This window comes from Gorilla gorilla, chromosome 16, assembly GCF_029281585.2.
Source record: "Gorilla gorilla gorilla isolate KB3781 chromosome 16, NHGRI_mGorGor1-v2.1_pri, whole genome shotgun sequence".
Taxonomy (NCBI): Eukaryota; Metazoa; Chordata; class Mammalia; order Primates; family Hominidae; genus Gorilla; species Gorilla gorilla.
Genome location: NC_073240.2, coordinates 45,630,573 through 45,653,491, shown reverse-complemented (window position 1 = coordinate 45,653,491; position 22,919 = coordinate 45,630,573). Strand labels below are relative to the sequence as shown.

The following is a 22,919-nucleotide window of genomic DNA, read 5'->3' as shown; positions in this document are numbered from 1 at the left end:
GCTGGGAAGTGGCTGTGGAGATATAGGGTGGCTTGGCTTGTTGCAGGAGCTGGAAAAAGGGCAGACCACACTGGGCCGTGGAGGAGGGGGCTGGTCCTTTTCCCCCAGAGTGACTCTGTGCTTCATCCCGAGTTTCCTCACTTGCCTAGGACACCCTGGGTCCCCAGGGAGGAGGGTGGCTCGTTAAGCTAGATTCTCTCATCTGGCATCTGCCCATGAGCATGCAAGCCTTCATAACATCTCTGCTTCTGCTGTTTTCAAAGGTTGGAAAACAAAGAACCAGACCAAAGAGGAGGCAGACTCTGCTCCCACCTTCGGACATGGTGCCATCTTTGTTTTCCTCTCCAGGTGATCGTGTTGCCATCAAATCTGGTGCTCCCCGAGAAAATGATGAATTCTGCAAGATTGGCCGATACAATCTGTCACCTTCCATCTTCTTCTGTGCCACACCCCCTGATGACGGGAACGTCTGCTGGTTCTATAAGCACAATGCAGCCTTTTGTTACAAGTTAGTGTCCACAGTCCCACTGGGTCACCTGGGACCTCTTTCCCTTCATTAACTTGGTGCTGTTTCCTGTGGTTATTTCTTTATTCTTTCAGCTCCTAATTCCAAACATGAGGCATCGCCTGGGCAGGCTACTCTTCTTGGTGGCATTGAGAGAGGGTAGCCTCCGTAGGAATAAGACTGACTGACAGTGGTTGGTTTTAGTCTTTCAGTTTCAGTTTCCCTTACTTAGAGCAACAATAGAAAATTATTGCTGAAATCACTCACCCTCTGCATACATCCTGGAGGGAATTCCTGTGGTTCATCCTCTGTTATTAGTTTCCACTGCAACCACCAGAAAGGAAACCTATAACAACAATGACCTCGACAATAGCAACAACACACCATGACAGCAATGGCTGACATTTCCTGAGGTGCCGTGGTGTGCTGCCAGGGCTTGAGCTTTGGGATCCTGGATCTACTCCCTCCTGGCAAGTGAATTTGGAGAAATGATTTAACTTTTCTCTGCTTCAGTTTCATTTAATCGCCAAAATATTAAATAAGGTGATGCATGGAGAGTCATAATTATTATTACTATGTGCCTGCCCTTGTGCTAATAAGTGCTTTGAATGCCTTAATTTATTTAATCTCCACAAGAATAATGCTGAGGTGGGCACCATTTTTGGGTTAACCAAGGCAGAAGGAAGCTCATTGACTTGGGCACAGAGCACAACCAAGAGTCAAACTAGGGTCTCTGTGAGTCTCAAGCTCCTGCCCTGTGCGCACTCCCCTATCCTACTCCAATTCTCACCCCTGAAATTGTGAAGTTGAGTCTGGAGGAAGCAAAGTGCCTCCCTTTCTGTGTGGCCCCCCCATGGCCCCAGCCATGGAGCTCTAGGGTGCCGAAGTGATGCTTTCCCCCTGACCCAACCCAGATGCATTCTTCTCCCACCGCAGCCTGGCCCCAGTGGTGGTTTTCAACCAGGATGGGGCTTGTCCGATGGAGGCCAGGTGCCAGTCACAGGAGCAGTCTGACAGATCTGAGTTTTTCTAGGGCCCGCTGGGAGCCTTGAGAGGAGTCACAGGCCAGAGACCTTGTGATGGGTTTAAGTCAACACCTGAACCTGCTCTAGAAGTAAGCAGGTTACATGTGCAGAGTACTCCTTTCAGCAAGTGGTTCCTGAATGAGCCCATCTTTCTGGGGCCCTTTCCAAGTCAAGACACCAAACAAAAGTTTCATGGAAGGCAGAAGAGCATAGTGGTGAAGCCCACTGGTCTCTGCCAATTACAACTGTGTGACCTTGGGCAAGTCACTTAAATTTTGTAACCTCAATATCCTCGCCTGTAAAATAGAAATAGTAATGGTACCTCCCTCACAGAATTACTGATGAGATCCAATGAGAAAAGCACATCAAGTCTCCAGCATGAGGTCTGGCACATAGTAGGTGCTCAGTAAATGGTACTAAGCTATGCCATAGTCATGGCCTAGTGGTCTGGGCATGGAGGTGCAGGAGTAGGCCTGAAAGAGAGCCTTGTGCTGGTGGTTTATAGGGAATGATGGGGCTCTGGTTGGCAGTGGCAGTGGCAGTGGGGGTGCTGAGGAAGGTCTCTGGGGAGTCCTACAGCCCTGCCTTTCTTCTCCTCCCAGGGGGCTTTCTGCCTGTGTCCCCAGTTCTTCCCTAGACCCAAGCCCTCCTCTCTGATGTCTTTTTAGGATTCCCATACTACCACAGCCTCTTTATTTTTGTACCTATTTTCTTTCTATTTTCCTGCTTCCTCCTTGGCTTCTTGATCATCTGTTACCCAATTTGGACTGTTCCCTGAACCCCATTGTAAAAACTGCCAAGTTGCCTCATCACTCTCTGGTGTTTATAAAGCATGAAATGTTGGGGCTGAGAAGAAACTTGGAGTCTACTCATCCTCGTTCTCCATCAACCCCCACTGGACAAGATTGGGGAGGGTAGAGTCAGTGGTTTTCCCAAGGTCAGTGGCAGTGGGGCTGGCCTCCAGGACTCCTTGTGCACGCTTCTGCCTCCACACCAGGTGGCTTTCCAACACAGTTGGCTGTGTTGGGTGCAGGCGGATGAGGCAGCATCTGCTTAATCAGTAGAGTATTCTTCCTGATAACAATCTTCCCTCATCACCTTCCCCAATCCCATCTCTCCTTGATGTAGTTTCCACACAAGCCACCCTCTGCATAGAGCCCTTATGAGTTCCTCAGGAGGCCCAGATGTGGAAGGGCAGGCGTGTCTAGGAGCCTGTGGAGTCCCTGAGAGAGTTTAGGAATCGTCACGATTTCATTTTCACCTTTTTCCTATTATATAGAAGGGATACTTCTAGGGGGAGTAGAAGGAGTGCGACCGCAGTCAGAGCAGGAGAGTGGATTGGAGTAGGGGAAGTGATGGGAAAGAAGCCGAGGGGAAGGGATAAGGGGGTGGTGGGTGGCAGCTGGGCCTCCATTGGCCTGGTGAGTAGTTCTGTCAAGGATCAGGGACAGTGACAGGAGGACTCCGAGTTATTCTGTTGAAGATCGGAGACATTGTTGAAAGGATCATGGGGATGAGCACATGGTTTGGCTGCCACATTTATTTATTTTTGGAACTTGAGGGTTTTCCTGTTCCTGTGTGTGGAGATTTGGGGTGCTGGGTAAATCCTGGGCAATGAGAAACTAGCAGAAATTGGATATTAATATTAGCTACACAGCTGCTCATACCAGGATGGAGCTGATACGGGACAGGCAGAGGATGTGGAATCAGGACACCTTGGTTAAGTCTGGCCTTCATTCCCTAGCTTCATAACCTTGGTAATTCTCTTAATGTCAGTGAGTTTCCGTTTCCTCTTCTGTAAAATAAATGTTTTTTAAAAAAAGCCTGCCCTACCTGCCTAACATGGTTTTCATGAGGATTAAATGAGATAACGGATGAGCGTGCTTCCTAATCTGTAAGGCTTTATGCAAATATTTGCTGTCGTCATCAGCTGTATTATTGATAGGGTCAAGATACCAGTGGAAGTGAAAACCTAGAACCCAGAGTGAAGGTGACACAGCCTTTAATCTGCTATGTGGAACAGGTCCTTTCATCTTAACTGGTCCTGGGTCAGCGGGGCAGCTGCTGTCCTCAGATGTGGTTCTTCTGGAATGTATAATATGGGAGGCAACTATCAGAGTGATGCCCATTGCTAAATCACTGTTCTGCAAAACTGGTGATAGTCAGGATTGTTTGCTAAAGTGAAACTAAAAAGGCTGTAAGTTTGGGAAGCAGATGAGATGCTGGAAGGTGGCCATGTTAACTCCTTGTTAAATAAACTTTTCGGCCGGGCATGGTGGCTCACACCTATAATCCCAGCACTTTGGGAGGCCGAGGCGGGCGGATTACAAGGTCAGGAGGTCGAGACCATCCTGGCTAACACGGTGAAACCCGTCTCTACTAGAAAATACAAAAAATTAGCCCGGCATGGTGGCGGGAGCTTGTAATCCCAGCTGCTCAGGAGGCTGAGGTGAGAGAATGGTGTGAACCTGGGGGACAGAGCTTGCAGTGAGCCGAGATTGCGCCACTACACTCCAGCCTGGGAGATAGAGTGAGACTCCATCTCAAAAATAAATAAATAAATAAGTAAATAAATAAACAAACTTTTCATTTATTAATGATAACCACCATACCGTAGCTTGGATAGCACGTTAAAGAAAACATAATGTGTTCATTTCACTGAATTGATTTCTCCAAAGAAAACCATGTTGCCTTCTTCAGATGGGGACATTGTGGCATGGGTTCTGTGATGAGAACATATCTGGCTTCTAATTTGAACCCTTTGGGCCCCTCACTAGCTTTGGACCGCTGGGGCAAGTCGTTTAACCCACCACGCCTGTTTCCTCATCTATAAAATGGGAATGATAGTACCTACCACAGAACTATTCCAGGGATTTACATGAGTTAATGTATATAAATTGCTTAGCACATTGCTCTGCACATAAATCAATGCTCAATAAATGTTAGCTATAGTTGTTATTACAGTGACGTTGGGCATATATAATACTATTGTTAGCATTGTAGTTAACTCAGAGGATCTCTGTGTGTCAATTGACTCCTCAGGCTTCCTGACAATGTCACCTTTGAGGAAGGCGCCCTGATTGATCCACTTTCTGTGGGGATCCATGCCTGCAGGAGAGGCGGAGTTACCCTGGGACACAAGGTCCTTGTGTGTGGAGCTGGTAAGAAACAGAAGCCAACCTGTTGCGGGTTCATTGACTGGGAATTCAGGGAACCCTCTGCCCATCTCATTCCCCCTCCAAGGCTTGAGATTTGTTCTAGAATCCTTCTGGGTAAGGGAGGATTGCAGTGTCCCATTCCCTCAGTGACTAGCACTTTGCTAAACAAATGAGTATCTGCAGACATGATATTAACTAGGGTTATATGTCCTAGGCAACATAGCCCTTTCGTTCATTTAAAGAATGAATTGGCCGGGCACGGTGACTCCTGCCTATAATCCCAGCACTTTGGGAGACCAAAGCCAGTGGATCACCTGAGCCCAGGAGTTCGAGACCACTCTGGGTAACAAGGTGAAACCCCATCTCTACAAAAAAATACAAAAATTAGCAGGTGTGGTAGTGTGTGCCTATAGTCCCAGCTACTCAGAAGGCTGAGGTGGGAGGATCACTTGAGCCTGGGAGGTCAAGGGTGCAGTGAGCCATGATTGTGCCACTGAACTCCAGTCTGGGTGACAGAACAAGACCCTGTCTCAAAAAAAACAAGACCCCATCTCAAAACAAACAAACAAAAAGAATGAATCTGGGCCAGGCACAGTGTCTCATGCCTATAATCCCAGCATTTGGGAAGGCTGAGGCGGGTGGATCACTTGAGGCCGAAAGTTCAAGACCAGCCTGGCCAACATGATGAAACCTCATCTTTACTAAAAATACAAAAATTAGCCAGGCGTGGTGGTGCGTCCCCTGTAGTCCCACTTACTTGGAAGGCCGAGACAGGAGAATCACTTGAACCTGGGAAGCAGAGGTTGCAGTGAGCAAAGATCATGCCACTGCGCTCCAGCCTGGGCGACAGAGCGAGATTCTGTCTCAAAAAAAAAAAAAGGGAATTAATCTGGTGATTATTTTTGAACCCTTGATGGGAAACTAGGGAAATTTTTTTATTTGCGTGATCTTGGCTTACTGCAACCTCCACCTTAGAGAAATATTTTTGATAGTAAAGGGAAGGGCAACTCTTGGAACTTTCAAATTATACCAGCTAAGTGATGGCCTAGTCCCATCTATGAATAAGGTAGACCCGGCTCCCGGCCAGTGGGAGGAGTGAGCAGTGGTCTGCTCCCACACCACTGTGAGCCAGCAGTCTGCCTGCAGTAGGGTTGTAGCTAGCTGCCTTCTCTCATCCCCTGTTTCCAGCCATCTTTCCAGCCATCTGGAACAGGCCCTAGCAGCCTCAGAACGAATCATTCTGGTGACCCAGACAGTACGCTCACACTCCTTGTGGGTGTGATCTGGTGTTCCTCATACTTGTTTGTGATTTTCTTTGGCTGGCCAAATAAGTGATCACAGGGCTTCCTAAGAGGGGTGATGGATGTAGAATAGACTTGCCACAATGGGCTAGCAGACTGCGGGACTCAGGTGACAGATTCTTATAAAAATCTGCATGGATCCAGTACCTTTTTACCATAGAAAAGGAGAATAAGTCACACATACCACACACATGCATGCCTTGCCCCCAACACACACACACGGAAATTCACCTGCAATCCCGTCACCGATTAGCCCAAGAGAACCACTGTTAATATTTGGGTATAGAATCTTTTAGTTAGTTAGTTTTTTCTGAGACCATGCTAAATACGCTTCCTTTACCTACTCTTTTTTAAAAATGAGGCTGGGCACGGTGGCTCATGCCTGTAATCCTAGCACTTTGGGAGGCTGAGGCAGGCAGATCACCTGAGGTCAGGAATTTGAGACCAGCCTGGCCAACATGGTGAAACCCCATCTCTACTAAAAAAACAAAAAGTAGCCAGGCGTGGTGGCGGGTGCCTGTAATCTCCACTACTTAGGAGGCTGAGGTGAGAGAATTGCTTGAACCCGGGAGGCGGAGGTTGCAGTGAGCTGATTGCACCACTGCACTCCAGCCTGGGTGACAGAGCGAGACTCTGTCTCAAAAAAAAAAAAATCAATATACTGTGAACATTTTTCCATGTCAATAGATAGAGAGTTATGGCGTAATTTTTAATACCCATGTAGTTTTTAAATCATGCTTTGTTGGACATTTCAGGTATTATTTTTCAGTGTTTTGTTTTCTGAGGGAGCTCACAAAATTGTTCTCGGGGGTGTGTACAAAAAGTAAACCCCCAAAGATAGTCTGCATTGCTTTCATTCTGTGGGTCTGATTTTTATATTAAAACCATAGTGTCACATAGCATGCAGATACTATGGGGAAGCGGGTGTCTCAGGCAAATCCTTGGATACCTGAGTATCCTGGGGCTATCTGGGCAGGTGGGCCAACCCAGGGAGCCAGCTCACTTAAGGACCCTCTCCAGGTGGTCCTCAGAGGGCACCTAAAAGGAATATATCTTTCTCTGAGGGGAGGTGTGATGGGTTCTCACGAAGGTAGGGGCAAAGAAAGAACAGGAAAACAAGTCCAGACCTTCTGAGATTTCTTATTTTCTGAATAAGTTTGTGTTTCCTTGAATCCTGTGGTTCTTTGAGATTATCTCCACTAGTGCCCAGAAGTAAGTGGGAAAATTTTAGCTCTGAGGTTTGAGAGGATTAAATAGAACCCAGCACTAGGAGCGTATTTTATGTAGAGAATAATTCTTCATGGATTCATTCTCTTCTGCATTCAACAAACAGCCGCTAAGGTCTTATCATGCCAGGCACTGGGATAGATGCTAGAGACACACGAAAGATATAGTTCCTATCCATGGCCTGGACAAGTAGGAGAGCAGATGTTTAATATTTCACAATCTTCCATCTTTTGCTTTGTTTAGGGGCAATCGGGGTAGTCACTTTGCTCGTGGCCAAGGCAATGGGAGCAGCTCAAGTAGTGGAGACTGGTAAGACTTTGTTCTTTATCAATCTCCTTGACTGGGAAACAGCTGGTCCTACTGTATGTGCATGTGTGAGGAGAGGTTATCTGTGACAGTGTGGAGGGGGTGAGTGTGTAGTGTCATATGGACTGTGGAGATATAGAGGAGTGTGAGTGTGTGTTTTGTGTTAGGAGAAGCTATCAGAGAGAGAGAGAGTTTGTGTGAGAGTGTGTGTGTGTGTGTGTGTAGCTGTATGGTGGATATGGGGGTGTATGAGGGTGTAGGGCAGGGGTGTCCAATCTTTTGGCTTCCTTGGGCCACATTGGAAGAATGGTCTTGGGCCCCACATAAAATACAGTAATACTAACAATAGCTGATGAGCTTAAAAAATTTTCTTTTATCTCATAATATTTTAAGAGAGTTTATGGATTTGTGTTGGGCCATATTCAAAGCCATCCTGGGCTGCATGTGGGCTGCAGGTTGGACAAGCTTGGTGTGAAGAGTATGTGTGTTGGGCTCAACACCACCACCCATTGCACGAGAGCTTTGTTGCCATCAGATCTTACACCTCGATTTTCTTTTCTTCCTAATGAGTCATCAGATTTCTCTTGTTTGAAAGAATTTTTTTTTTTTTTTTTTTACCTTCAGATCTGTCTGCTACCCGATTGTCTAAAGCCAAGGAGATTGGGGCTGATTTAGTCCTCCAGATCTCCAAGGGGAGCCCTCAGGAAATCGCCAGGAAAGTAGAAGGTCTGCTGGGGTGCAAGCCGGAAGTCACCATCGAGTGCACAGGGGCAGAGGCCTCCATCCAGGCGGGCATCTACGTGAGTGGGCTGAGGGCAGCTTTGGGGAATCAGCGTAGGGGAGTGAAGGAGGCAGAAGTAGGGAGTCAAACTTCTTTACCAGCTTGCTGTGTGAGCCCCAAGCCAAACTTATTCATCTTTTGCTATCTCTGTTTTCTTATCTCTAGTGTGGAGCCTGTACTTGAACTTGCCTTACATCCTCACTGGGCCATCTGAGGTTCACACAAGATAACAGCTATACATGGGCCTTGAAAAATGTTAAGGACACACACTTTGGGGACGTGGTTGGCTTCATGATCACATCTGTGATGTTAAAAGTGCAGTTTTGGTAAAAAGATCAAGAATAAAAACAAGGAACCATGCCTTAATTGTATGTGGGAAATCCCCGTCTTATTTTATTGAGGAAAACTGCAGTCTTTAGTCACTGATATAAAATGACAGTCATTCAGTTAGTCATGAAGGTGAGGTGCTTTTCCAGGGTCACAGCTGACTACTGCTTGTTTTGTCTCCCAGACCTAGGAACAGATAAGCTGCCAATGCCTGACTCGCCCCTCAGCGACCCACCAGCCACTTATGGGAAGTTGGCAGGAAGTTGGAGGTGGTGGGAGGGAGTGGCATTGACAGATCAAAATATGAGGAAACGAAGGGAAAATAACAACTTCCAGGTTCCAAGCCCTACTGTATGCCAGGTTCTCTGCTGTACTTTATAAACATGAGGCCTAATCTGCACAACAGCCCTGAAAACCAGTTACCGTTTTATGCTGAGGGGTTTGTGGCTTGTTTGAGGCAAGCCAAGTCAGGCCCAGGCCCAGCCCTGCCAGGCCCCAGTGCCTGAGTTGCCCCGCTGCTTAGGAGAGGAAGGGAAGGAGGGCACGAACAACCATGCTAGGGTCGGGGGACAGGGCCAGGGCTGGAGAGGGTAGCAGGCAGCCGCCACCACAGGGGACTCCTATCCCTGCCTCCCAGACAGCCTCCCCCCGGTAGCGTGGGCTTCCTCCTTCCTTCTGAGACTCACAGCAGGAGGGCACTTTGCATCACGTGAGACATTCTAGGGAAGGCTGACCCACCAAGCTGAGTAGCAGAGCTGCCTAGACCTCCTCCTACTAAGTTGCCCAGTGGCCTTGGGAGCTGAGGAAGCAGTGGGGGAGAGGGAGGAGCGGGTGCCACCTTGGCACTGTCCTGAGTTTCAGCGGGAGTCGGCCAGCCCTCTGCTTCACTGTCATAGGCAGTGGTCACCAGGTGGGAAGGGGCAAAAAGAAGCCGAAGCTCAGAGAGGAACAATGGATCTGTGTGTGATTGATCTACCCATGGTATGTCTTGGGTACCTACCATGTGCCAGGCTTTGTGCTGGGCACTTTGAGGGCTAAGACATGAGTAAGTTGCATCTGCTGTCTTCAAGTTGTCAGCAGGTAAGTGACCTCCACCCCGCAGAGAGGCAGTATAAGCTGGGGGACTTAAAGGACATGGCTCTCCTTCCTCTTGTGCCCCGCCCTTAGAGCATTTGGAACAGTTGGCATTTCCAGCTGTTGATGGTGGGGGCCTGGTTGCCAGGCTACCTGAGGCAGTCATGGAGGTGAATGTGACCCATGGGCCTCACCAGGCCTGAAGCAGTGTCTCTCCTGACGTCACGCATGACGGGTGCTGTAGAATGCTATAGGCCACCCCGCCAATGAGCAGGCTAGGTGGCTGGACCAAATATGGACAAATCTGAGCATCGCCGTCCTGCCAGGTTATGACTGGATAGTGTTTGTGATGAGACGTGGCAGATGCCTTGGGGTAGAATTGATGTCATATCCTTGGTGCAGATGCCATACCTACAGGATAGTGTCCAGGTGGTTCCAGCATTCCTTGACCTGGGGTCAGCAAACTGCTGGCATCTTGGCAGCTTGGAATGGCCAGTTGGTGTTCCTCCTCACCACCAGGTAGAGAGGAAGTGCTGATGAGGAAGTAGTTTCCCTAGAAAATGGGCTGAGAGGGCACGTCCAGGGTGCCACAGCTCTGAAGCAGCAGCGCTGGGAGTCACTCCCACACCACTCAAACCCTGAGTTCTCCTCTTGCTCACGGCACCACAGGCCTCTCTCCATGGTGTATCCTTCATCTCAGAAGTGGAGGCTGTGATCGTGGTGTATCCTTCATCTCAGAACTGGAGGCTGTGACGTGTGCCTTTCTCTAGTTCCACTGTTTAGCACCTAGAATGGTCCCAATAAATGCTTGCTGCTGACTATAATGGACAACCAGCATGATTGAATTATCCATTGTTCTGTCTCTCACCGCACTGAGCACAGTGATCCCCAGAAAGCTCTGGAACAAGCACAGCACTCACAGGGAGTTCTGGGGAAATTTTCAGGAGAAATTTCACTGCTGCCTGTGACCCACTCCAAGTGGGGAACTGATAAGGCAGATAAACATTCAAGGAAGACAAAACCCATTATGGCTCATACTGCTGAGGTAAACATCTCTGGAACAAAAAGATTTCTAACTGCCAGCCTGCACGCATGTATGAAGCCTTTTTTAAGCCACAGAATACAAGTGGCCCATCTGTCTCATGTTTATAGTTTTCTCACCACTGGTGAGCTTAGAGGGCCAGTGGTTCCTTCCAGCTCTGATGAAAGTGCTGCCTATGGAGGGGCGCTCTGGGGGAGGAACAGGTGCTTAGACTGTGGAGGTGGCTGAAGCCAATATTGGGTCCCGAATCTGTAAAGCTTTGGAAGATGTTCCCACTGTGCCTGGTTCTCCATGGGTTAAGTGTATTTTTTCAGAATACACTTTAAAGAAAACCGTGTTTACTCTCCCGCTCAGTTAAGTTTGGTTGGCAGGTTGAGCAGTTCAGCAGTGTACACAAATCACATTCTCAGGAATTTTTGGATGCTCAGCTGATGCAACCAGAAGATACTTGTGTGGTGACAATATGTTATCGTAAGTGGGAAGTCAGTATTTCTTATCTTCTGAGCTTTCTTGTTTTTACCTCCTTTACAGGCCACTCACACTGGTGGGACCCTCGTGCTTGTGGGGCTGGGGTCTGAGATGACCACCGTACCCCTACTGCATGCAGCCATCCGGGAGGTGGATATCAAGGGCGTGTTTCGATACTGCAACACGTGAGTATGCTGTGGGTGAGCCGGGATGCCCAGCCTCCAGCAAGACCATGGCAGGCCCCACTCAGCCTCTGGGCCCATGAGTCTCTGCCTGTTTGTTCATGGGGGGCACTCCCTGGCCCCACTGATAGCTGTGTGATATAACAGGGATCCAAAGAGAGAACACTCACTCCCAGTTAAAGAATGGGAAGGCCAGGCGTGGTGGCTCATGCCTGTAATCCCAGCACTTTGGGAGGCCGAGGCAGGCGGATCATGAGGTCAGGAGATTGAGACCATCCTGGCTAACACGGTGACCCCTGTCTCTACTAAAAATACAAAAAATTAGCCAGGCATGGTGGTGGGCATCTGTAGTCCCAGCTACTCAGGAGGCTGAGGCAGGAGAAAGGTGTGAACCCAGGAGGCAGAGATTGCAGTGAGCGGAGATCGCACCATTGCACTCCAGCCTGGGCGACAGAGCCAGACTCTGTCTCAAGAAAAAAAAAAGAATGGGAGGGACAGAAGGTTGGATGGCGGGAAGGAAGGAGGGGATTTTGAAGCATGCTCTTACTGAGTGTCTGCTGCTTATCCACCCTAGGCCCCTTTATCCCCCAATTTTCTTAAGTTGCCAGGTCTCCATTTTCTCCCTTTGAAGGGAAGAAGGAGAGAAAGGAGGACAAAAGGAAGAAATCAAGTCCTGTGGCTTCCGTTCCTGAACCCTAGGGCCCACCCTGGGAAGCGAAAGGGTCTTAGTTTGCCCCATCCATGTTCTGCAGTTCCACCCTCTCCCCTGCTGCAGCCCTCTGGCTGAGACCCCCCCCTCCCCAGCAGTGTCCCTTACTCCTGGCTTTAGAGGCTGTAACTCCATGCCCTCATCAGGGCACCAGTTTTCCAGTAAGCTGAGCTGTTAGTGGGTGTGACTGGATTGTCCTGGGCTGCCTCCCCACGGCTTCTCTGCCTTTTCCCAGTGGCCTCCACCATGTGCCTTGTACCTTCATGCCACAGGAATTCTAGGCTCCATGGCAGACGTGGCAGAGTGAGCGGGTGGGTGAGGGGTGGGAGCAATTGGAAATAGGCTCTGTACCGCTGAATCATAAGCCGTAAGGTCCTTTCCTTGGTTGTTGGCCTGTAAAATTGGCTTTGCAGAACGACAGTGCTATCAATAAATACGGCCAAGCTGATCTAGTGCTTGGTAGTTTGGGGCACCTGGCTCTTTCCTCTTGAAGGTTGAATATAATGCTCGTGCTCTTTTACAGGTGGCCAGTGGCGATTTCGATGCTTGCGTCCAAGTCTGTGAATGTAAAACCCCTCGTCACCCATAGGTTTCCTCTGGAGAAAGCTCTGGAGGCCTTTGAAACATTTAAAAAGGGATTGGGGTTGAAAATCATGATCAAGTGTGACCCCAGTGACCAGAATCTCTGATGTTAATGGGCTCTGCCCTCATCCCCACAGTCTCGGGATCTCAGGGCACAATGGCTGGACACGGGTGGGCTCTGATGCAGAACTTTCTCTTTTGAATGTTAAGAATAACTAATACAATTCATTGTGAACAGAAGTCCTTACGCAGAGAAATTGGTGTTCCTTAAAGATACAATCTGGGATAGTTTGGGGGAACTTGTAGCCAGAATGCCCTGTTCATGCTGAGCAAAGTTCAGCAAGTAGAGCAGAGTTTGGCAGGCAGGTGCCAGGAGCTCCCCTTCTTCCTGGAGTGCCTTCATTGAGGAAGGAAATCTGGCCCTTGGGTTTCCTGGTTCCACTGCTACTGACCCGGAGGGGAATGAGGGCTGAGTTATGAAAAGATAACTTCATGAAGACTTAACTGGCCCAGAAGCTGATTTTCATGAAAATCTGCCACTCAGCGTCTGGGATGAAGGCTTGTCAGCACTTCCAGTTTAGAACGCAATGTTTCTAGAGACATATTGGCTGTTTGTTTTGATGATAAAAGGAGAATAAGAAAAGGCACCACTTTCCTGGATCGAGGATAATTTTAAAACAAATCAAATGAAAAAAACAAACAAATGAAAAAAGAAATTTCATGTGAGGTTAAACCAGTTTGCATTCCCCTAATGTGGAAAAAGTAAGAGGACTTCTCAGCACTGTTTGAAGATTGCCTCTTCTTCAGCTTCTGAGAATTGTGTTATTTCACTTGCCAAGTGAAGGACCCCCTCCCCAACATGCCCCACCCCACCCCTAAGCATGGTCCCTTGTCACCAGGCAACCAGGAAACTGCTACCTGTGGACCTCACCAGAGACCAGGAGGGTTTGGTTAGCTCACAAGACTTCCCCACCCCAGAAGATTAGCATCCCATACTAGGCTCATACTCAACTGATGATTATTAGACAGTTCCATTTCTTTCTGGTTATTATAAACAGAAAATCTTTCCTCTTCTCATTGCCAGTAAAGGCTCGGTATCTTTCTGTTGGAATGATTTCTATGAACTCGTCTTATTTTAATGGTGGGTTTTTTTTCTGGTAAGATTTGGATCCAAGTCGCATCATGCCAACTTGTGACTTTGAGACTATTCATCAAGAATGAGGATATAGTAGCCATGACATAGCTTGAGCTATAGCCTTTAATCCCTTACTTCGGCTGTGGGTGGAGGGTGAGTTTGAAGAGGTTCTGATTTTCTTGTAACCTGGGAAAGCCATGACCTTGTGCCCGAATCTTTCAGATTGCTTTGGGTAATAAATATTGGTGGTGGTATCTGACTCATGCTGCTGTTTATGGCCCTGTTTAGCAAGGAATGGACTTAGATTACCCATTTCCCAGAGGAAAGGGTCCCAGGATTTTTGAAGGTGATATATTTTCTGTACCAAATATAATTTCATTGACATGAATTATCTCTAATCCTCACAACAAGCCACATACACAATCATTTTGTAGATAAAGAAGATATAAATGCCAGAGGAGACCTTAAGATTGTCTTAACACAACCCTTCAGTTAACAAGGGAGGAAATTGAGGCTCAGATTGGGGAAGTGACTTGGCAAATCACACAGTGGGTTAGTCAATGGCCCAGGATTAGACAGAACCCAGGAATCCTGACATCAAATCCTTTACAACATGCTGCCTCTCATAGGCCTGAGGGGTCCAGTCCTAGAGGACAAATGATGCTCCCCATGCCACCACCCCCACCAAGCAGCTCCTACTGATGAGAAGATGCACTAAGCAGTCTTGGTGGAAACATCATCCTCACGCCCTGTGCCCCCTTTCAGGTGCCCAGAGAAGGAGCTCAGTGTCTGCTTCAGCCAGGGCTTTAAGAGAGAAGGAAGCTGGGAATGAGGGGCAGAGGCTCTACCAGAGAATGTCTGCTGGTGTCTTGGAGGCACTTCCTGCAGCCTATGCACTTCTCGTGAAGCCATTTCACTGCTGCCCCTTCATCCTCCTCCTCCCTGAGCCCTAGGTAGAAGTCAGTGTGTGGAGGAGGCCACCCAGAGATGACCCTGACCAGGCTCCACTGCCTGTAGCCAGACCCAACCTCTGTCCCAGCTGGCTGCTAGTTTTCAAGCATTGCTTCCCTGTTATTTGGCCTCTGTACCTTGAACCTAGGTTGACATCATTAGCAGAGGACAGTTCTTGGGAAAGGCAAATATCCCATAAATCCTATTTGCCTCCCTTTCTCCTAACCTCTGGCTCCACCAACTCCCCAACAGGCCTCCTGCACACACAATAGGAGCCAGGAGGGAGGAGGCAGGACTGTGCTACACAAGGGAGACTGGGTGGGGAAGATGTCAGAGAACCAGTGACTGAGTGCAGAGGTGACTTCACACCAGCATCTGCTGTAGCCAGAGGTGGGCTGCAAGAGGGAATTAGAGGAGCCAACATGTCCTCTTTCTCCTTTAGGGTCCATGGAGCAGTCCGCTGCTTTCTATCTTCCAGGTTGCCTGTAGGGTCCTTCCCAGCTCTCCGCCCTGACACGTCTTCACTCCCTAGCACTCGTGGTGCTGACTGGGTGGGGTCCTCAGTGTTGACTGAAAGCGTGAATCAAGTGCCAGGCACTGGTGACAGAGCACACAGAGGCTGCTGGGCCTCCCAAGGTCGGGGAGCTTGTGGGGAATTCACATTCTTGGTTCCGGGACTGATTCACTGAGTCAATCAATATTGATTGAGAACTTAGTTGGTTGTGGTGGTGGTAGGAATGAATTCCTGGGCTTCCTGCAGCCCCTTTCCATGAATCTATACATATCAAACATGTGCATGCATTTGTAAACATTAATGGGAGTGTACTTTACTTTTTTCATTTTACTCGTAAACAGATGAGGACTTTAAAAAAATCACAATTATTAAATAATTCCCATTACTATACCTGACAAAACTAATAATAATTTCATAATAGCTAATACCCTGTCAACCCATGCCATATATTCCGTCATCTAAAAAACAGAAAAAAATTACTTTTTTTTTCCCCAAAGACAGGGTCTTGATCAGAGCTCACTGCAATATCAAACTCCTGGGTTCAAGTGATCCTCCTGTCTCAGCCTCTGGAGTAGCTGGGATTATAGGCATGCACCACCATGCCTGGCTACTTTTTGTAGAGAAAAAAAATTTAAAAAGGTCTCACTACGTGGCCCAGGGTGTTCTCGAATTCCTGGCCTCAAGCAATCTTCCTGCCTCAGTTTCCCAAAGCACTGAGATTACAGGCATGAGCCACCATGCCCAGCCAAAACTTTACATTTTTACACTTGCTTTTCTGGAATCAGGATCTAAACATATTGCATGCGGTTGATATATTAAGCCTGTTTTATTTTTTATTTTTTCTTCTTTCTTAAGCCTCTTTATTATAGTTCCCCCTACATTTTGGTTTACATGCCACTGTTATGTTGAAGAAACTGGGTCCTTTGTCTTCTAGATACCGTTTTACAAACATACTTATTTTTATGTAATAAATGGCTAAATTTCTTTCTATATCAATAATTATACACATCATTATTTTAAATCACCACATCCCATTGTATGGATAGACTATCATTTATAAAGCAAATTGCAGTATTTTGAGTGTTTGGATAGTTTACAGAGTTTTGCTCTAATAATAAAGTTGCAATGACTACCCTTGTTGCATACTTTTGTGCTCCTGACTCATTATTTCCTGAAGTTATTAGTATGTTATTTCTTGAAGTTATATTTTAGAATGAAAATAGCTGGGGTTAAGGGTACACACATTTTTAAGATGACCTGGTTAGACAAGAAAACACAGTATTGACATTCAGACTGTCTAAGAAAATCTCTGGGGGTGCCCCAGGCCTCGTGTGATGTGGGAGGACTCTGGGGTCTTGGGTAGCTCACAGGGGCTGCTGAGGATGAGGCCATGAAGCCACTGGCTCTCTGGCTTCAGGCCACCCTTGGGAAAGCAGGGGCCTAGACCCATAAACTTGGACAGATTGCCATTTTCCAGGCCCCAGTTTCCTTATTAGTAAAATTGGTTGTCCCTTTTAGCTCTGGGACTACTGCCAGGACATGACAACAAACAGCTCCTGTAAAGGACTGGCACAGAATTCACAGGGAACTGTGGCCCAGCTACTGTGGAGCAGTGAGCCGCCATCAGTGAACTTATACTGGAAGCCTTCCCTACCCCTGACCCTCCACCTCAATTCCAGGGGACACTGGGTACCGTTCACCAAACTTTTTTTTTCTCCTCCAGGTTTATCTTACAACCAAATCCAAGCAGAGGCTGCCCCACCCCAACACCCCATTTTACACAAGGGGGAATGCCAACAGAATTCAGCAGCATGGCTCCCTCACCCCTCACCACTTCCATTGCTCAGGGCATTGTGGGGAGGGAAAATCCCACCTCAGCCCAATACACTTCCAGAGTTCCCTACTACAGGCATTCCGCAATAGTTAACCAGACCTGGGCTCACTGACATAGTTGGGATGGATGAGGCTGGGCAAATGGCAGCTTCAGCTAACCTTGAGGCTGCCATGTTCACTTTTCCCCACTGGGCCTCAGGAGGGTGAGAATCCCTGATCCCCTGTGGCACACAGCAGACGGCACAGGAGGAAGAAGCCAGAGGGAGGCAAAACAGAGAGCCCAGGAAACTTGCCCACCTACAGAGAGCAAAGTGCCCTCTCCTAAGTAATCCATTCCCACTGCCACAGCAACAGATGGGCGACTCGGAAGTTGGGGAGCCTCCATGATGGCTTCAGGGATCTTCCCAGAAAGTACAGAACACATGTTGCTGTCTTTCTCCTGGCTAGGCCCACCCAAGTTAGTCAGTATCCAGGAGCCCCTTCGCCTTGTGCCTGACCTGGCAATTTCAGGAAACTAAAGTCTGGGACTCCTGATCTATCTTTTGGCCCAGTAACAATGTTATTCAGGACAAAAATATTTCTGCTTGTAATAACCTAGAATTAGTGTTTCTTACGATATATAAAGATGGGGCATATTGCTGTTGAACACTATCAACAATGAAACAGCAAAAGAAACAATGGGGGAGAGGGAGGAGCATAAGACCATTGAGATCTGTTTCACTGAGAAGTTCAGGGCAGGAGCCCCTGCAACTCTAAAGAAAGGCCATTCACCAAACCTTTTTTTTTTTTTTTTTTTTTGGAGACAGGATCTCATTCTGTCGCCCAGGCTGGAGTGCAGTGGCGTGATCTCAGCTCACTGCAACCTCCACATCCCAGATCCAAGAGATTCTCCTGTCTCAGCCTCCTGAGTAGCTGGGATTACAGGCACACACCACCACACCTGGCTAATTTTTTGTATTTTAGTAGATACTGGGTTTCACTATGTTGCCCTGGCTGGTCTCTTGAGCTCAGACAATCTACTCGCCTCGGCCTCCCAAAGTGCTAGAATTACAGGCAAGAGCCACCGCACCTGGCCCATTCACCAAACTTTAACAAATCACCAGGAAGAAGTAAGGGTGGTGTGTGCAGAATGTTCCTTATTGGTTCTGACCTCTCCAAGTAGGTGCAAATCCATGTGGCATAAAATGACTTGGATTGGGTACTGGCTTAGTCCATTTTGTGTTACTATAACAGAATACTTGGGACTGAGTGATTTACAAATAAAGGGGTTTATTTAGCTCACAGTTTTGCAGGCCGGGAAGTTTAAGGGCATGGCCCTGTCTTCTGGTAAGGGCTTTTGTGCTACACCATAACATTGCAGAGAAAGTCAAAGGGGAAGCAGACACGTGTGAAGAAACCAAACTCAAGGGACATCCTGGCTTTGTAACAACCCACTCTTGTGGATCTAATCCATTCCTGAGAGAATTAATCCAGTCTTGCCAGAGTGAGAACTCACTACCTCAAGAATGGCACCAAGCCATTCGGGAGGAATCTGTCCTTATGACCCAAACACCTCCCATTAGGCATCTGCTCCCAACACTGCCACATTGGGGATCAAATTTCAACATGAGTTTTGGTGGGGACAAACTCAAACCATAGCAGGTGTTAACATGCAGATCTTAGATGCTCAGACCCCAAGATACTTGGCAATTTGTAGAACCCTTAAGGAACTTTGCCTTCTGAGTGATTTGAAAGCATTTGTCACATTGCTGTTTCATTCTGTGGGCACATATGTGTATGTAACGCTGTGCTTATATAGCTTAATAATACTGTGTAGATTTTCGAGTGCTCTTGCATATTTGCGCTATCTGCTTTCAGGAATACCAAAGGGAATCATATCTCTTGCCACCCATCATGTGAGATAGGATAGGGCTGCCAGCGTTGACAGTATTAAGGTTTGATGATTCTCAGGAACTTCTGGAAAAACTGTTATCAGTAAGAAGGAGTCCAACACATGATCTGTGAGAAAGTGAAAGCGGAAAAAGCTGGGAGGCAAGGAACTAGTCATCCAGGGCAGACTGAAGAAAGTGACTCAGCTCTGGCCTTCGGGGACTGGGGCTGCTGGTTCTGGGGAGCAGCTGGGCTTTCAGCATAGCACAGGGACAGACAGGCTCTAGCCAGAGCTCTCCAAACCCTACCTGCCTTCCCCTATACCACACACTAAATCCCCACACCTTCCTGAACACCCAACAAAACCAGGACCTGAGGAAGGCCCTTGCTCCTGCCATGCCACCTTCCTCCGGAATGGAGTTCCAGAGGGAACGATGCTTCCGAAGGGAAGACAGACATTGCCAAGGTGGTTGGCTGGGAAAGTTTCTGTCATCCAGTCTGTGTCTGGCCATGGGCCTGTGGCTGACTGGAGGGACAGCTCTCCTGCATTTGGAAGAGGCACTTGAAAAGGAAGAGACCAGTGGGTTGTGTAGATGTCTTGGGCTCCCTACAGTAAGAAAGAGGTGGGTACACGTTAGGCTACTCTGCTTCCTGATGACCTCGAGCAACTCACTTGACTCCTTCAAGCTTCGGGTTCCTCGTCCTTTAAGTGGGAAAAATAAAACAAGCCTCAGGCTTGTCATAGGGACAGAATAAAGAAGCTTGATGTTCTTCCCCTGGTGAATGGCACTCTGATTATGCTTATTAAGTGCTTGTGCCCCTGCCCTTGTCTCACCAAATTTTCTCTCTTGACCTGTTAAATGAGTAGGATGAATGACCCTCAAGACTTTTCCAGCTCTGAGCCCTGAGTCTGCAAAAGTGCTCGAAGGTAAGTGAGGAGTTCCCAGGGTGGCAGAAAAGGCCTCAGCCTGGCCTTGACCCAGCATTCTCAGCAATTCCACAAACCTGCCAGGGAAAGAGAGATGGCAGCAGACCTGGAGGCCAGGCAGGGAGGAGGAGAGGAACCAGGTGTCAGCACTTAGGAGCTGCCTCTTACCAGCCTGCTCTGCTCTGCTCCCCTGATGCCCCCCTGAAGAGCCGCTGGATCCAGGAGCTCTGGGCGGTTGGTTCACATGGACGGGGACCCACAGAAGCCATGACCAAGTCTCACACCTACATTATGGAGGTGTCCCTAACTGGCTGGCACAGTGCCTGGCATGTAGAAGGAGCTCTGGAAATGTCTGTAGGCTGATAAGCAACCAGACCTCACTCCCAGCTCCCAGCTGTTTCCATCCTGCCCATTAGCCTGAGCTAAACCCAGAGCAGCCAGGAATCCTCAGGCCGGCAGTCTCAACATGTAGTGACTCACTGTGTGGAAGGGGAAGCCAAACCTCAAGGACCAGGAGGGGCACGTCCAGAGACTGCAGCAAGAGGAGGGCTCACCTGGCCTAGGGCCCCCTGCCCCAGAACCCACCAGAGACAGCCTAGGGTGCAAATAAGACAACTGAGCTGGACGTCTCTGAGGGACAAGGAGTAGGACCAGCTGCTCCATCCAGACAGTTTCGGCTTTTAAGGGGGAATTGTGGGGGACCCTGTGGTGTGGTGAAAACAATACCGGACCAGAGGCAGAGTTCTGAGTTCTGGGCCAAGGTCCCAAACCCATTAATTTCTGGAGAGCTAATAGTGAGTATGTTCTTTTTTTTTTTTTTTTTTTTTTTTTTTTTTTTTTGAGACAGAGTAGAGTCTTGTTCTGTTGCCCAGGCTGGAGTGCAGTGGTGTGATCTCAGCTCACTGCAACCTCCTCCTCCCAGGTTCAAGCAATCCTCCTGCCTCAGCCTCCCAAGTAGCTGGGATTGCAGGCATGAGCCACCACACCCGGCCTTGTGTATGTTCTTAACTATCCAGGTAGGAGTCAGTGAAACCCCTCAGAATTGTTATCATCTCTACAATAGAATGCTAAGCTTCTGTGAATGAGAAATAAGGAATGAATCACAACAGCTGAACCTGGGTGCCCACTATAGGCCAGACGCTATTCTGAGAATACCAAATATCTTAACTCATATAACCCTCACAGTAACCCTATGAGAGTAATATCATTGCCCCCATTTTAAGGCTGAGAAAACTGATTTACAGAGGGATTAAATGATTTGCCCCACATCCTGCCTACTTTCTATATACATATGTTTGAATATGTGCAGAAAATAATATCCAGGCTGATGGACATCAAACTATTAATAGCAGTTAGCTCTGGAAGAAAGGACTTTGGGGTTTTGTGTTATTTGCCCAGCGGGATGGTTGGGGACAGGAGGACTTTCATTTTTTACTGAATGAATTCCTCTGTAATTTGAAAAATTTTTAAAAAGCATGTTCATGTATCATTTTTGTAAGTTAAGAAAAACTAATAAGAATGTTACACCTTGCTGTGGCTTTCAGGCTCAGCTGCAACATTTTCATTCCAGAAAGCCCTTGACTGCAGCAATTTCCTAGGAGCAGTGGAAGGGAGGGAAGCACCCACTCACCACTACAACCCTAGCAGACCCCTGGGCAGCCTGGGCAGGGCGATCTGTGATACCATAGCCCGCGTAGGTTTGTTATGAGGCCTCAAGGACCGTGGGAGGACAGTTAAACAGATCCCGAAAGCGCTGGTTCCGAAAAGCCAGCTGCTTCCTTTCACTAGCACTCGGTCTTTTAACTAACCACCTACTTTATCTGATGGTCAGCAGAGTAACAGTAGGGCAGTCCTTGACACCTCCTTTTAGGTTGTGTGCCTGTATTTTTGGTTTTAGCCATGTTTTGTGGACGGTGAGTCATTGAGTTTTGTTTTCGAATCAAGATTACGAGCCTTCCACTTTTCTGAGGAGTTCATCTGGTTTATGGCTGTGACTATGATGCCTGCACATCCATCCTGCCCTGGATGTGCCTTTATTACTTCCTTCATTTGCTTTCTTTCCCTCTGTATCACCCCCTGTGATTTCTGTAGAGGACTTTGTTTCCTGGGTCCTTTTAAATTAGGTCAGAAGGAAACATTATTTTATCTTTCTAGTTTTTAAACTGGATTTACCTTAAGAAGCTTTAACAGACTATTTTTTTGGCTGGGTGCGGTAGCTCACACCTGTAATCCTACACTTTGGGAGGCCAAGGTGGGAGGATCACTTGAGGTCAGGAGTTCAAGACCAGCCTGGCCAACACAGTGAAACCCCATCTCTACTAAAAATACAAAAAAAATAGCTGGGCGTGGTGGCGGGCACCTGTAGTCCCAGCTGCTTGGGAGGCTGAGGCAGGAGAATGGCGTGAACCTGGGAGGCGGAGCTTGCAGTGAGCCGAGATTGCACTCCAGCCTGGGGGACAGAGCGAGACTCTGTCTCAAAAAAAAAAAAAAAAAAAAAAAGAAAATCAACTGACTGAGGGAATTTAGAGGACAGGTCAATAGGTGCAGCAAACCACATGGCACACATATACCTATGTAACAAACCTGCACATTCTGCACACGTATCCCGGAACTTAAAGTAAAAAAATAAAAATAAAAATAAATCCTTTTCTGCTTAAAATATATATAGAAAAAAAAATCAATTGACTGTTAACCAAAGGGTTTATGTCTAGACTCTAAATCTTATCTGATTGAACTATATGACATCTTCGTGGCAGTACCAGGCTATACTGATGACTATAGCTTTGTAGAAACTTTTGAAACTGGCTCCACCTAATTTGTTCTTTTTAAAGGTTGTTTTGGCTACTCTAAGTCCCTTGACTTTTAGGATCAGTTAGTCAATTTCTGCAAAGAAGTCATCTGGGACTTTAATGAAGATTACATTGAATCTTGTAGGTCAATTTTGGGAATATTTATTATCATCTTAGACAAATAGTCTTCTAATCTGTGAACATGGCATGTCT

General features: G+C 47.6%; 1 protein-coding gene across 1 annotated transcript; it reads left to right on the top strand.

The window, feature by feature from the left end:
- The first annotated feature begins 320 nt into the window (after positions 1-320).
- On the top strand, positions 321-16,432 carry LOC101136473 (sorbitol dehydrogenase-like). Its single transcript, XM_055363594.2, has 6 exons — positions 321-508; positions 4,573-4,691; positions 7,460-7,525; positions 8,147-8,322; positions 11,278-11,399; positions 12,629-16,432. Exons 1-6 carry the CDS (start codon positions 321-323, stop codon positions 12,792-12,794), a joined length of 837 nt encoding a protein of 278 aa, XP_055219569.2. The 3' UTR covers positions 12,795-16,432.
- The last annotated feature ends 6,487 nt before the right edge of the window (positions 16,433-22,919 follow it).

Excerpts from the sequence above, each read along its gene's own strand:
- LOC101136473 (XM_055363594.2), top strand. The coding sequence starts at position 321 with ATGGTGCCATCTTTGTTTTCCTCTCCAGGTGATCGTGTTGCCATCAAA. Across the intron at positions 8,323-11,277 it reads CCATCCAGGCGGGCATCTAC|GCCACTCACACTGGTGGGAC; the intron begins GTGAGTGGGCTG and ends CCTCCTTTACAG. Across the intron at positions 11,400-12,628 it reads GTGTTTCGATACTGCAACAC|GTGGCCAGTGGCGATTTCGA; the intron begins GTGAGTATGCTG and ends GCTCTTTTACAG.